This window comes from Labrus bergylta, chromosome 3 (genome assembly GCF_963930695.1).
Source record: "Labrus bergylta chromosome 3, fLabBer1.1, whole genome shotgun sequence".
NCBI classification, from domain to species: domain Eukaryota; kingdom Metazoa; phylum Chordata; class Actinopteri; order Labriformes; family Labridae; genus Labrus; species Labrus bergylta.
In genome coordinates this window covers 13,478,558-13,493,997 of record NC_089197.1, presented here as the reverse complement: position 1 = coordinate 13,493,997, position 15,440 = coordinate 13,478,558, and the positions used below count along the sequence as shown (strand labels likewise).

The 15,440-nt window shown below is 39.7% G+C and overlaps 1 protein-coding gene across 1 annotated transcript in view; it reads left to right on the top strand.

Moving 5' to 3' along the window:
• trip4 (thyroid hormone receptor interactor 4) overlaps window positions 1-15,440 on the top strand; it is a 72,040-nt gene that overhangs the window by 2,626 nt on the left and 53,974 nt on the right. Inside the window, exons 8-11 of the mRNA XM_020637653.3 lie at window positions 79-208; window positions 794-987; window positions 1,132-1,256; window positions 1,390-1,481. Of these exons, the coding sequence (XP_020493309.2) occupies window positions 79-208; window positions 794-987; window positions 1,132-1,256; window positions 1,390-1,481 (541 nt within the window). The remainder of the gene's footprint in view (window positions 1-78; window positions 209-793; window positions 988-1,131; window positions 1,257-1,389; window positions 1,482-15,440) is intronic.

Here is a 15,440-nt window from a genome sequence, read left to right as displayed (position 1 = left end):
GCAAGGTCAGATTTATGTCCATGTGTGAGATGTATTTGTAGTTATGCTGAATAGCTTCTCCTTTTGCACTACTTGCAGGTTGGATGAGACGCTAAAAGCTATGAACAATGATCCTAAGTCAAAGTCAACAACATATTCTGAAAGAAAAGATGGAAGGCAGACCCTCGGAGATCTGGTCAACCCCAACATCATGCAGTCTGCACCAGAGGTTGGTTTTTTTCACACACATTGTATTACATTTTTCTTTCTTTTTTTTGGGAAATCAGGGAGAGAGAGAGAGAGAGGAATGACATGCGGGAAAGGAGCCTCAGGGCCGCCCACTTCGAGGACAACAGCCTCTGTACATGGGGCTCACAAACTAAACACTAGACCACCGTTGCCCCTATATTATATTTTTCCATTGACATTTTTACAGATTGTATTCGTTTTCATGGAAAGTCTTACATTTAATTTTTTATGTATTTAGGATCGACATACTGTTATAACCACAGTAAAGACTATTCTTATTAATTTTCTTGTAAATTTAAACGTCATGAACCGTGGAAAATAAATGGCTCTCAGTTAATGGTTGAAACGATTTATTTATTTATTTACCCTTAACATACAGTAAACTTTGGTGCTATAACATTTAACCATGCACAGGTCCCACTTGTCTTAGTGTTTATAGCAAAATTCTAATTCTAATTTAATTTTCAAAGTAACAGAGAAATAAAGAAAAAGATACAGTTTAGTTATAAATGTAAGAGGACAGTGTAATTATGATCTTAATCAGTAAAATGAATGCACTTTCTAGTGGGTGGATGTTGGAGGAAGTGAAAACAAGAAGAGAAACGTGGAGCAGGTAAAGAGTTCAACTAAGGACAAAGGAGGAGAAGAACGTTCCAAGTTGCGGCTCCAGGATAAAGAGCTGCAGGAGATGTCTGACGGAGGCTGGTGCCTCAGCATGCACCAACCGTGGGCATCACTGCTGGTGAAAGGAATCAAGAGGTAAAGAGTAAATAAACTCCTGAGTGAGCTTTGAAGATAGATAAAATGTCACTACAACCACAAAAATCACAATTTATAAACTTCTCTCTGTCAGGCAAATGAAAGCAGAGCTAACTTTGCTTTTTATGTGTTGTGGGTGTGTAGGGTAGAAGGCCGAACTTGGTACACATCTCATCGAGGTCGTCTTTGGATTGCTGCTGCAGCCAAGAAGCCCACCCCTCAGGAGGTTGCTGAGGTGGAATCGATGTACCGCCACATCTTCAAGAAAGGTAAATGTAATGCATACAATACGGCTGTGAATCCAAGAGATGACCTACCTCTGTTCTACTACATGCAGCATTTCATTTGAAGTGACAACAACCTGGGAACGATTCCTACAAAGTCTTTACTCTTTTTCTGCAGAGCCCAGATTTCCTAAAGATTACCCCACTGGTTGCCTGTTGGGCTGCGTCAATGTGACCGACTGCCTGTCTCAGGAACAGTTCAGAGAGCAGGTCAGTGAAAGTTTCCACATATCAGAATTATGAGTTAAGGCCGAGCTGCAACCTCAGGTGTTGAAAAATGAAGCTGATGCAGAAGTGCAAAGTCCTGCAGTTTGTCAAGTGTCTGCTTGAGGCTGACTGCAGAAGCACCAACAGACACATACACACCCATTTGGGGAAAAAAAAAAAAAAAGCCTTTTTATAGCAGAACAACAAAAAAATAGGTCTGATTAGCTCATTATGTGATAACTCAATCCGTTTTGATTTTTTGAAGGATAAGCGTTATTAACGATTAGGCAAGCTGACCTAATGCTTCCATTAATATTTACAGTAACTTAGGGAGGCCGACTACCTTGGAAAAAAAGTGTAAAAGGATAATATGCTTAAACAGTTTTGTAACCACAAATGACTTTAAGGATTTTATTTTCTTGGGTTGATCATCAGTGTTCTGTTGTTCTGTGATGAAGGACCTACTGCAGCTACAAAACATTAAAAAAAATGTGTAGTTTGCATGTGATTGACTATTTGGACTGTTTGATGCTTTAGGTTTTTGATTTGTGGATCTGTAAAAATTCTCATCCACCTCTTCTTTGTTTGTTTTTCTCTTTCTGTCACTTGAAGTGAAATTAATGTTTCCTGTACCTAATGATACCTCAAATTAAATTGACAACAAAGTAATAGATTTTGCAGTAGGATATAATGGGCATCGTTTTCTGTTCACCTTTTCTCTTGTGTGCTGTATTGCATATTCATCCATGGGTATATTTCCTGCAATATCATCTTTTACCAGCAGAGGTCAGACAGCACCTTTTAAATTAGTAACTCTGTGTCAGTTTACAGTATTTTCCACTAGAGACAGTATGCACCACTGGACAAACCTCTGAAACATAAATCCAAGCTCTCATAATACCAGTTACCTCCCACCAGAATGGTTTTAGTCACATATTACATCGGCCTCCGCCTGTTGTGTTTATCCAGCATCATTATTTTGTCTTTACAGCTACAGATGACATGAATAGCAAGGAGCACTCTCTCTTCACTAATCAAACAATAGAGTGGGTTTTTCTTTTTTGGCTTAATTTTTACACTTAAAGGGAGATTCAGCCCTGAACAGAGTGTTATGAGTTAATCAATCAATCAATTTTTATTTGTATAGCGTCAACTCATAACAAGTGTTATCTCAAGAGACTTTACAAAAAGCAGGTAAAAGACCTTACTTATTGCTATATTACAAAGACCCGGCCTATCCATCATGAGCACTTTAGCAAAGCAGCAAAAGTTACAGTGGTAAGAAAAAACTGACTTATTAAAAGGCAGAAATCTTCGGCTGGATCCCCGGCTCATGGGGGAAGGCAAGCCGTCCATCAACAATCCGGTGGGGAGTGGGGGGTTGTTCTGGCAGGCCGTCAACCAACGATCTCGAGGAGCCTAGGAGAGCTCAAGAACAGGCAGTGCTACCTTTCTGGACTCATAAACTGTTTACTTGAGCTTTTACACCCAGATCACTTCAATTAATTTTCAGTTTTACTCAGTATTAACTGGAAAATACTCCCCACTTCCCATTAAGTCATCATGTATATCCAGAGTCGCTCTCCCATTCTCCATCAATGGAACACATTTAGACTTAATGACATTGCCATCCTCTGCTTGACTGTTTTGCCTCTGGCTTTGAAAGAGACTGCTTCATCTGAGGTTCACAAGTATGGTGTCCCCTTTTACATTTTTGGGATTTTCATATTCCTATTTGAAACAATTAACTCATCAATTTGACAGAAAATTTGTTACTTTTTGAATCATTTATGCACTAAGGCTTACAATATCATTCACTGTTTCCAGCTTTTGAAGTATGAACATTTGATGGTTAGTCTTCTCTGATTGGATTGAAATAAGAAACTTAAAGAAGTGCCTTTTTTATTCAACAGAAGAGCTACAGATACATTTTTTTGTATTTTCTTAAATGTATTACTTCAAAGAAAATGAATAGACATGTTTGTCTATACTCAAATACACATCTTCATTGATTGATTCGGTATTTGTTCCGTTTTGGTTTTAGGTTTTGAATAAGAATCCACATGGCTTTTTCAATAGTTATCCCATTTAAATATACATCTACATATATTGAGCATAGCCTACAGTGACACATTATAAGCAGGAAAATGTGTAAACCGCTACCCATTGGACAAACATGCTTTAACCCTGCACAGCTACAAACCCTCACGTACACATGTGGTCTTCCAATTAAAAAACAGGCGTGAAAAAAAGAGGTCCCCTTTTAGGATGTTGAACGTGTCTTTCCATGCATCTGTGCACACATGTTTTAACATACGTCTCGTCTGTCATAAAGACAGTTGTCCTTTTTCTGAGGATCCCCGTGTTCGGGGGTAGGATGATCGACTCAGTAATGTGTGCTGCTACATAGTTTGCATTCTGACTGCTGGGACCTGTAAATCTAAGGGCTCTCCCCTTTTTGTACCCTGTCCTCATTCTCTACTCCACCACTCATTCCACCCAGGGCTGTAAAATCATGTTTGCAGGCAGTGTGACTGCCCTTTCATCCTGTGAAAGGGTGTGTGTGTGTGTGTGTGTGTGTGTGTGTGTGAGAATGTCTGTGTGTCCACTTCCACCGAGCAGCCATAAATAACACCCCCACCCCACACAAGGCCCCTCAGAAAAAAAGGAAAGGCAGATGTAGGAAATAGTGAAGCAACCAGAGAAGAACAACAGCACCAAAGGCCTGATGATGGGGCTGAACAGTTGCTTATTCTAGTCACCATTTTGGAGAAGGCAGAGACTATTAGCTGTGTAGCCTTTAGCAGTGCAAGCCTGCTTCTTTTCATCTAAGCTGAAGAGTTCATGTTGTGCTTGTGAAAAGCAGCACACAGCTGAGCTCCTGGGCTGGGAGAGTGGGTGAGGTGTAGGATTTACTGTCCTATGTGCTGGCAGTTGTGGGTGGCTAACAGAGGGGGGTGGTGAGGGACAAACAGCCATTATACTTTCGGCTTTTCTAAATCTGCCCTTCGTGATGTGTTGGATATTTTGAGAAAGTGGAATGTGGGTAGATCAGGAGTGCACAACAGAAGAAAAACTATTTTTGAAAAAACATAAAAAATGCTGTAAGCATTTGAAAATAACAGATCTAGTGTGATAACAGTCATTCCCCTGTTGGGGCGCTGTTGTCCAAAGAAGCATTGAAACACTGATTCCCTGCTGACATACAGTGCAGAGAGACCACCCCAGGCAGAACAGGATTTCCATCTGCTTGAGTTGGACCAATTCTTTCCCTCATTAGAAATTGACTGGTGTATTGATCCATCCCCCCCCCCCCCCACACACATAATCTCTCACTCCTCCCAACACCCTGGCCCCCTCTTACTACCTATAATTGGCCAGCCATTATGATCCGTGCTATGTCTCTCCACCGCAACCCCCCCAGTGCTCACTCAGCAATGGGTGGATATGTACGCCTGACCTTCCTACTGCAGAGAAACTGAGGGGGGGGAGGGGAAAAAGATAGGTATGAACAGAGTGAAAATGGGAATGCTTTTCGCTGGAAGAGGCAGGGAGAGATAATTAAAATGAATGAGCAGACAGCTTCAGCCAAACTAAGCAGGTTAGTGCATGGTGGATATGCTGCAGATGGTTTACTTCACACATACAAATGACACTCCACGGCGCAGTATTTTCAAATTGCACTTAAAATGAAGTCAAACAACATAACTATATTTTGAGTGCCACATTTATCTACACATGCACAGACTGATACTCAGCCTTGAAATGGTTCACAGCTCAGCCATAGGCACATCACACCCCATACAGAGCTCGAATCGCACCATCAACGTACTCCTGTGGTGGCAAAATTGATTGGATCAATCCACACTCTTAATAGGGTTTAATTTATTTCCCTTCCCCAAACACAATATCACCAAGCCTGCAAAGCTTGTGAATACAAGTCACACAAATAATACAAACTCAATGCAGAGAGCAAAACCTTTGAATGTTCTGTGTTGTATTGATTCACGTGAAATAACAATGGAGGTACGAAGGCAGGGTGGGCTTGGTCAGATTAAGCGTTTCTGTAACTTGTCCATGTATTATCTAATCAATAGACCCTTTGGAAATCCTGCTGATGCAATGTTGACATAGTAATATAGTCAGGAAGTTTCAATATTCACAGAGGTTTTTTGAATAGTATTGCAGACAGTATTTGGTGCCATTTTGTTTCGCAGATAAGCATATTTGATAACATTCAGGTCTGCTCAAGGCGGAGAACACATATAAGATGATTTGTAGCAGTGGTCCCCAGGTGGTCTACACTCAGGTTTTACATTTCATCGCTCATTAAGTAACCATCACATAGGCTTTTTGTAGGCTTTAATAAAACCACTTCAGTTTTTATTTCAAATGGAAACTGAACTAAGACCCCTCTTTACTGAGGGCATTCTGAGATGTCATTGAAGCGAAACGCAGGTGTAAATAATGAAATGAGTGATGGCTTTCATTTAGCTTTATCACCTCTGGGGTCATCGTATTATGTATGCTGGATCACTGTCACACTGTCATGGCTTTCTGAGACGCGTTAGTAAAGCTGTTTATGTTATTAGCAACACCTGTACTTTTTTGCTATTACAGATCATATGTCTCCTATTGAAAAAGTCATACAAAGGTTTAGAAACCAATGACATGAAAAGCACTGCAAAAGCAGTTTGAATTAATTAAAGCAAAACCTTTGGGGAAAAAAATAGGACTCCTGAAAGCAGTGAACTTAACAAATGCCTTACTGAAAATAGGGAAAGAGAAAAAAATCTCATGTGGAATGTCCATAAACTAATTTTAAATATAACCAGTCTTGTATGCAGTTATCTCTATATGACTTTGTATGACTCTGTAGCAAATGGCAAATGTTTTCATCCTAATGTTTGTGTTGGTTCCTTCTACTTTGATTTAGCGTGCATCCATTGCATAACAGCTTTGTCCTTACATAGGAGATAATATCATCTGCCTCCAGTATAGGTTTGCAACAATATTCTCTTCGTATAGTATATCTAAATAAAGTATCATCTGCATACATTTTATGGGTATAGCAAGTACTGTCTTCATACAGTGTATGAATTTAATAGTATTGTCGGCATAAATTACATGTATGACAGTATCATCTGCCTAGAGTGTATGTTAATGATATTATTACCATCATATGTTTGTAACAGCCTTGTCTCCAAACAGTGTATTTATGTAAAGGTATGGTTGTCGTGGAGTATTCAAGTAAGAGTGTCGTCTGCATACAGTTTATGAATGTTAGCTTTTTCTGCAGGTGTACCCCACAGCATCATCTGCATACAGTTTATATATGCACAAGTTTCATATTAGTACTTCATTGATGAGTAAGTATGCAACAGTAATGTCTGCAGTCAGTGCTTTCTCTGAACAGTTTTGTCTCTGAACAGTTTATAGATCCAACAATATCGTATGCTTACACATTGTCAGGTACAATGTGATTACCAGACATGTGTTTTAGGGATTGTCCCAGAAATGATCTGAGGGTATTACTTTCTTCACAGCTTAAATCAATAAATAGTGTTTTTTGTGAATAGCTTATTAAAATTACGAGAGAGAGAGAGAGAGAGAGAGAGAGAGAGAGAGAGAGATGAGAGAGAGAGAAGAGAGAGAGAGAGAGAGAGAGAGAGAGAGAGAGAGAGAGAGAGAGAGAGAGAGAGAGAGAGAGAGAGAGAGAGAGAAGAGAGAGAGAGAGAGAGAGAGAGAGAGAGAGAGAGAGAGAGAGAGAGAGAGAGAGAGAGAGAGAGAGAGAGAGAGAGAGAGAGAGAGAGAGAGAGAGAGAGAGAGAGAGAGAGAGAGAGATCTAGTGTGGTTTGAAAACTCTTTAATTTAGAACTGGCCCGAGTCGGATTGACTCATTCAAATCCTTAGTGATCCTCTACTTCTATGATCTCAATCTATGTCTTTGCATCAGTGCTCCCATACCTACAGTACAGTAAATGCTACTTTTATCTTTTCAACATCCTGCTTCTTAAGAAAGTCCTTTATGGTGCTCCTTATTGCTGCTTTCAGCCTTACTATAGAGAATATTTAACCCTATTGAAGCTGAGTCTAATGTATATAGACTCCAACTCAGTAAATATATGCACATCAGCTCATGTCAGATTGCTGAAACTATTGGCTTACCACATCACATAGCTACAAGCCGAGCCACTTATCTGTTAAAAGAAGTGCCGGTTTCTGTGGAATTCCATTTCAGCAAGCTCTCCCTTTGACCTCCAGAGTGGAGCTCCTGTGCTTGTTAGGCCGGCTGGAAGCTCGGACTGATGCCTGCGTTTCCTTGTGTGGTAATGTGATATTTATATGCTGAAAGCCTTCCTGCCAGCATGCCACACACATACTCACACACAACTCACACTCAAACTTGCTTTAAAGGACATATTGGACACATTCCAAAGGAAGGTTAGTCAGGCAAAGCTTCTTCTTTTTTTTTCTTCCACCTCTTTCTCAGTAGCATTGCGTGAATCCTCAGCAGTGGCTGCTCCCCTCACTTCCTGCTCCCTTCCCCCTTCATCATTCCATCTTCACATTTCCCCCCACTTTCTCTCTGACAGTATGTTTTACAGGTCAGGGCTGTGAAGCTGTACGGGGCTGTGGAGAATTCAGATCATGCTCAGTGAACAGACGTGCACACTTACACGCCACTTTGCATTTTTCTTTTATACTTTCTCTCTCTCTCTCTCTCTGTCTGTCTCTCTGCTAAACCTCAGTCACACACCAACACACTCACATTCCTCCCCTTCCTCCCTTTTTCCTTGCTGGGCAGTTTGCCATGGCAAAGAGAGGTCAGACATCATGTGATTCTGCAGTGGTGTGTAGAATGCATTCAGCCCAAGGTCCCCAGGCACTGGATGACAACCAACCAAACCTCAGTCACAGGTTTTCAACTGCATGAAAAATACATAAAACCATCTGCACGGCTTGAAATGGCCTGCTACACTGTTTCTAATTCCACTGCTGTGCTAAGCCCTCTTCATTGATTGTTACACAGTTTCTGCTGTTAAGCCCTCTTTGTCATCTCTACGTCTCTTCCCATTTTGTTATGCTCACTGTTATAGTGCTTGTTGCTCACGCTGTATTGCTGATCACAGAAACTTCGAGTAAAGATAAAAGCGACGTGAGTCATTTCAGAGAGCTTCTTTTTGATGGTTTGAAAAGCAGCGGTGTTGATGAAAATGAGTCAGATTCAAAGAGAGGTAAAGGGAGAGCAAGCGTTATGAAGTGTTAGACTGAATGCTGAACAGGTTTTTATTTCTTTCTGCGATGCTGCGTTGCTCTTTTAAATCAAACCTCATCAACTCTTGGTTTATATCTAAGCTGTTTTTCGCCTCTTTACTGAACTGGAAGTAATATTGTTAGTGTCAAAGTCATTATGTAGTCATTACTCCACTTACAGTCATTTAGATAATAAACAAGAAAGGCTGCGAGCTACTCATAATATAACAGTGTTGAATCCTATTTCTTAATGCTGAAGAATAGCTTCGGAAAATTAACACGTACCTGCTCTGTAGTTGGCAGATAAGACGATTTGATGTAAATTGAGAATGTTGTGAAGATTCTGGATAATGATCTTAAAATATTATTCTTTTATGATCTACTTTGCAATACTCATTTTAGCATTAAGATGGATGGACTTTGAATGGTCCAATGGAATATAAATCAGAGCTGCGGCCTCAAAACGGTCTCTGTAGCATTCAGCATTATGTAAAACAACTAGTACTGATACTGAAGAGATTTAAGAGCCTTTACAGCAGTTATTGCTTTTTGACTTTTTGTGGCATGTAGATTCTAGCTTTAGATCTTTGCTTGTTATATTGGACTTCATTCAAATATTGATACCTAGCTGTTTAGTTAGCTTTCCTGCTTACACATTTAATGCAAGTCATAATAGTTTCTTGAGACTGCTAGACAATTTCAGACCACAGATCTGTGTGGTTGGTTGTCAAAATACTTTGATAGTTTTTAATACCACATGTTTGGGGTTTGGAAACATGACAAGAAAGAGCGCAAGTCTCAAGGGTTTTTGGAGCCTCCTAAAGAAGCAAATAGCGACATTTATGTCTCTTATAAACAGACAGAGAGCAGAGGAGGTGACAGCAAACTGCGCTAATACAGCTGCTAGGTTTTCGGTACTAAAACATTCTCAATGTATTTGTGAAATTCAGTTTGCTATTGGCAATTCAAAATGATAAATTATCAAATATTCGGTGCCATGGACTTCTATTTTTGTTGCCATGGTATCAAAACAGGTATCAGTGTTTTTTTGGATTTCTACTAGTATCCTATCAAAGATCATAATTCTAGTATCTAAGGACCCTACTTGATGGCTTGTACGCATACTGTATGGAAAAAGCACTGGAAGTTAAAATTGTTTTAGCTTCAACGTTGCATATCGTTACTGTATGTAACGTGCGATTTCAAATGTGGTAAAACACTGGATCTGGGATTTTCTGTTTCTTCATTGTGACTTTTAGCCTCAATATCATGCAGCCCTAGAATCAAATGAAGAAAATCAAAGACATTAAATGAAGTCAATGGACTGGAAAGCATACAGCCCATACAAAAAAGCCTGTGATTTTGTGGTTGAAGTATGTTTAGCTGTTGCTGTTTTTGAAGAGGTATGTGTGTAATTCTGTCTGAAAAGCTCTGCAGACAAGTGTTTGATCCAAGCTCATGTAACTGTGTAAGCTTTTCTGTCGGTAGTTTATTTGCACAGTCTTCTGGTCCTCGGCTGGTGCGCTCTTAAAATAATAATGACCTCGACTGTGTTAAACAGAGTTTGCACAAAACAGGAAAAATCAGACCTCTGTAGATTTGTTGTGATGTATTTAGCGCCTTGCCAGAGGCAAACTTGAACCCCTCACAATAAGCTTTAATGAAGCGTAGAATCAATATGTGTGACACTTATCTCCCATCTCAACATCTGGTGTTTGTTTTTGATGCCCCAAAATGTCTCCTCATGAGGCCAGTGTCTGTGCCAGTTTTCTGTTTTGGAATGAGGAAATGAATGAAGGCTGTTCAGCGTAGTCAGTAAGTACTTTGCAGAGAGTCAGTGGGTGACTGTGTTTTCCTGCTGCGGTGTTATCAGGAAATGGAAGCACTCTCAATTTAATCATTATTCTTTATGCTTGTTTCCTTCCAAACTTGAGCACAGGCATTACTGCACTCATTACATTTGGCTGATTTCTGACTGTTTCTGCTGAACATTCCCCAGGCATGCCTATGCAATTTCTTACTTTCACACATGCCTGCGTGTGTTCATTTGAGAAAAGATATTTATCCAGTCAAGCCTGGACCCAGCAGCAGTTCAACCACAAGTATCGTTCCTAGAGAGGGAGAAACCGGAGAGACAGAGAGGGAGAGACTCTCTGCCACTGCAGGGTCGAAGATTACAAACTCAATTGTACTCGGCTGGGTGACATGTCTGCTCAGCAACTTCCTGCTAGCGACATCAGAGGGGAGGAAAGTATGGAGAAAGAGGAGGGCGGCGAAGGAAACTGTCCATGCTACCAGTGCCATTAATCTTTCTCGCTTGGTGTGGAGCAAACTAAAAATTATGTGTGACTCCAATATCCTATGAAGCCAGTCGGTCTGACCTTTCCCCAGGATAATGTCACTGTTAGATAGGACTATTAAAGAATAGTTTAAAATGAATTGCATAATCCTTGTATTGAATGAAGTTAGGTTGAGAATCTTCTGGCACAGTCCCCTCTCTTATATCTACAGTCATTTGAGTGGTCAAATCAGGTTTAGTGGGCTGGATATTGATCAGTAATATTTCTTTGCAGTTAGCCAATCATCCACCTTTCATGTATTGGATTCTTTCTTACCAGTTAAGTCCTTCATGCGCTTTAAAATCCCAACAACTACATCTGAATAAACTAAAAAGGTTCTTATGAACACATAACTACTTAAAGAAAATATATGTATCCAAAAGTCAGAATTAATTTATAGGGAAATACTTTTCTCACCAGAGGAGCAGAATGTATTTTAGTTAATCACCTCTTTAGGCTCATTTGAGTGTTTTCTCAGCTGAAGTAACTTCTCTTCATTCTGCATGCGTTCTTTTATTTAGTTAAAGCTCTCCACAGAAGAGTCTTTTGTAAAAGTATGTGTTTTAAACAGACATTTCAGAGCAGCATGTGTTCATTTGGACAACATGCCATTGAGTAATTAAAGGGACCAGCCTTAATAATATAACAACCGAGGATCAATAATGAATTTGCAGTCTTACTCCACTGCCAGCTTCTACTTTTTATTTCTTGTGCTTTTGCCGTATTCAGTCAAAGTCCTTGAAGCACATTGCACACACTCTTTTGCTACGCTCCACTTGGCAAATATGCCATTAAATGCTTTTGCAGGCTCAGTCTGTGAAGTAGAATATTGATTCACAAGCAACATCATTTTCTTCCCTCTCGAATTTCTTGTGGTCAGTGTGTAGAAAGAACAACCATTCAGCGATCACATGAATATTGCTGGCTCTTCACATATCTTCAAACTGTCCATTGACTGCTGAGTGTTTAAAGCACATAGGTATGTTATCCCCAGATGAACCGTGTGCTTGGAAAACTTTATTCAGTTTATATCGAAAGTCTTTCTCTGAAGCTATTTCAACAGTAATATTGAGTTAGCATGTAATAATAGTGGAACAGAAGTAACTGAGTCATCCTTTCTTCTTTAAGTTCAAATTCGCTGTTTAAGAAGCAATTTAGTGTTCACAGAGATTTGGAAGAAACGTACAAAAGGCAGATAAAATGCTAAATATTCAGGCACATATGAATCTCTCTTAAAATCTTTTGCAGTCGTTAACTGAAAATGTGTGGGGAACAAACGTCATCTCATGTAAAATACAAAGTTTTTTTTTTTCAGAATAGTATGATATGATAATTTGGTATTTTGAGAGAAAACCTTTTGAGAGCAACCACTAAACCACCACCAAAAGAAAGGACATAAAGTATTGCCACAGTGATTGTCTGGTCTTACTTAAGAATGAATGCTTGTGGATATTTCATGTTGAAGCAGTTTGGGTTGCAAGTGGGCAACGGTGTTATCAATCATACGTGGATACAGTGACCTGTAAAAGTTACTTTCTCTCCACATGAAGAGGCGATGTGAAAAGAACTGCAGGGGGAGACGTTTGGCATTTGTTCAGAGTTCAGAGGATGGTGTCCTTTGGAAAACCAAATGTTCAGCATTATATGAAACTTACTGAGTGGCTTTGATGTTAGACACAGGCTAACTACCTCCATACCGCTTGTGATCAAGCATTACTTCCAATGCCAAGATGTCATTGTTTATCTATTTTAGAGTCAGTAAGAGTGCTTAACAATAGGGACAAATAAAACCATGACTACATGAAAGGATAATGTAGGTAGATAATGACCAGTGACCAAATGTAACAGCAACATGACAAAAGACAAACTATGAGATAAGATGCAATTATTAAAGGGACACTGCGATTTTTTGATCCAGTAGACGTCGCCCTTGAGCACCAGCATGAAACCAAAACAAACTGATGTTTGGCCACACCTATGCAACATACTGAAGCCTCCGCTCTACTCCAACTTCATACCTCACACCACAAAATTGTCCTTGGCTCAGGCTGCAACTGTTGTGTCAGCAGGCTAATGTTAGCCCACTTTAGTTTGCTCGTAGCTTCACATTGCATGTACATTTACTCAGAATGACTGTGATCTAAAGACACTCACATGACATCTAAATAAACAGTGAGTATGATGTTCTTCTTTTCTCTTGTCCTTTATTAAAACTGCTTTCATACGCAAGGGGAGGAGCCAGCCGTTCCTTCCATGTAAACATGATGTAAACATGGCTCCCACAACAACACAGCCAGGGCTTCTCACTCATTGTAGACAGTCATGACTCAGAGAAACATTTACAGAGGACATACATGTACTTGATTTCTGCTATATTTATGTGTCAAATTTGGCACATTCTTCCTTTTACTGGCAACTTAGAATTTACAGATTTTTGGGTAGTTACGTGGCTTTGATTTGCTTTTTTCCTTTGAAGAACCCAAGATAATTGTTATTTATTATTTACATATTTATTTAGATATGAGCAACTTCATCCTCTATTCGAGAGATTTTCATATTTGCCAAACACATCAGTGTGCATTTATCTCAAAAGCCTATTTCTTCTTAGTAATTAAATGATGAAAAAATGAAGACACTTTACAAACAAAACTGTATACAATATTCCTTATCTGACAGCTGATGATAGCAGGACTATTTTTTTCTATATCATCTACAATGTGTCATCAGCTTGGAAACAATCTGTTTCTTTATATTTTTATTTTTAACTTTAGCCTCAGGCATTAAATAATTCATCACGTAGCCACCCAGTGAATATTTATCATCCTTCCACAGGATTCTCGAGTCAGCTGGAAGCATTAACAGCTTTGTCAAACTACTCGCAGAGCGGACGCTTGTATAATTAGCTACCTGGCTACAGCTGTAATGATTTGCCAGGAGCAGTTGTCATTCCAGCTGCCAAAATTGGCAGTTGTTGGCTAGCAACCAGAGGGCTGCATTTTTTTTTCTTCTTTTGTCTTCAATCAGGGAACCATTATTTATGAAATTACTAAAAACAATTACTGCTTATTCTGCATCATGTCATTGTGACCTGCATATGAGCTGTACTAGGATGAAAGCTTGACTGATATAGCAGGCACTTTAGTTTCTCAATGAAGGTCACTCACGGCTCTGTGAGTAGTTATGACCCTGAATTGTATCAATGCGAGGAAAATGTCAGTATTTATATAACCCCAAAGTCTGTCCGACCTACCCAAAAAACAACAACAACATTTAAGCCCCTTTTTGCAAAACTATATAAATAAACATTTTACAAATAACGACTTGTAAAGGGTTCTTATTCAGCACCTTTTGTTCAGCATTTCTGTCCTTTGTTTCTGTTTCAGTAGGATCATCTTATCTATTGTAAGCCCTTGTGCTTACCCATGGGCTTAGAGAAACCTAAAACTCGCCTTTGATAAGAATCAAGGGACAGCCTTCCTTCTGTGCTCCTTTTTTTTCAAACTGTGCTTGTAGGCAGCCTCCAGAGAAGGAGGGTAGAGGCAGTTATTTCCCACAGAGGCTGAGTGAACACAGATGGGAGGGCTGTACCCCAGTGTCAGATTATCAAAGCAAATATTCACCTTAAGAGACAGACATGTTCATAAACTCCCCCGGTCCCTCTCAATTTCCACATTAAGAAATCAAATGCCCACAGCAAAGTGGTTTGTTGCCTCGCTTAAAATACGAGCCTTTTCACTGACAGCACCTGCGTTAAGGAGAGCTGGATTTGTGGCACTGATAAAACAAGATTGTGGTGGAAAATAAGACTTTTTAATGCCTTAGATTCCCTGGAATTTTACTTTGAAGTGAAGGTTTTAAAGCAGACAAGGTAACTGTCTGCAGGGGTCCCTGCTGTGTGTTTCAGTGTGGGTGTGTGTGTGGGTGTGTGGGTGTGGGTGTGTGTGTGTGGGTGTGGGTGTTTGTTGTAGAATAAAACTACCACATTGCAGGGTTTGGCTGTAAATGTAGTGCTGTGGTCTGATGCTTCAACTCATTCATAATAGCATCTATTTATTTTCAATTCCTGGGATTTGAAGCTTCAGCTTTTTATTAAATGCATTGCATTATATTTTTCCCACTACCTTAGTGTCAAAGAAATTCTCACTTTTTCAGAATGCTATTTCTGCTGCACAATTGGAAATGTGTTTTTTTGTAAGATTCCTGCACTTGTCAAACAGAAGCTTAACTGTGAGTACAAGAGAAAACCATTTTCCTTGGAAAGTTCCAGCAGTTAGCGTGTTGAGTCTAAAAAGCTTCGACTGTTGAGAGGCAGTCTTGTTTTCTTCTCGCCTGAGGGCCACTGCAGGAGGTGAAGTCATAAACATGG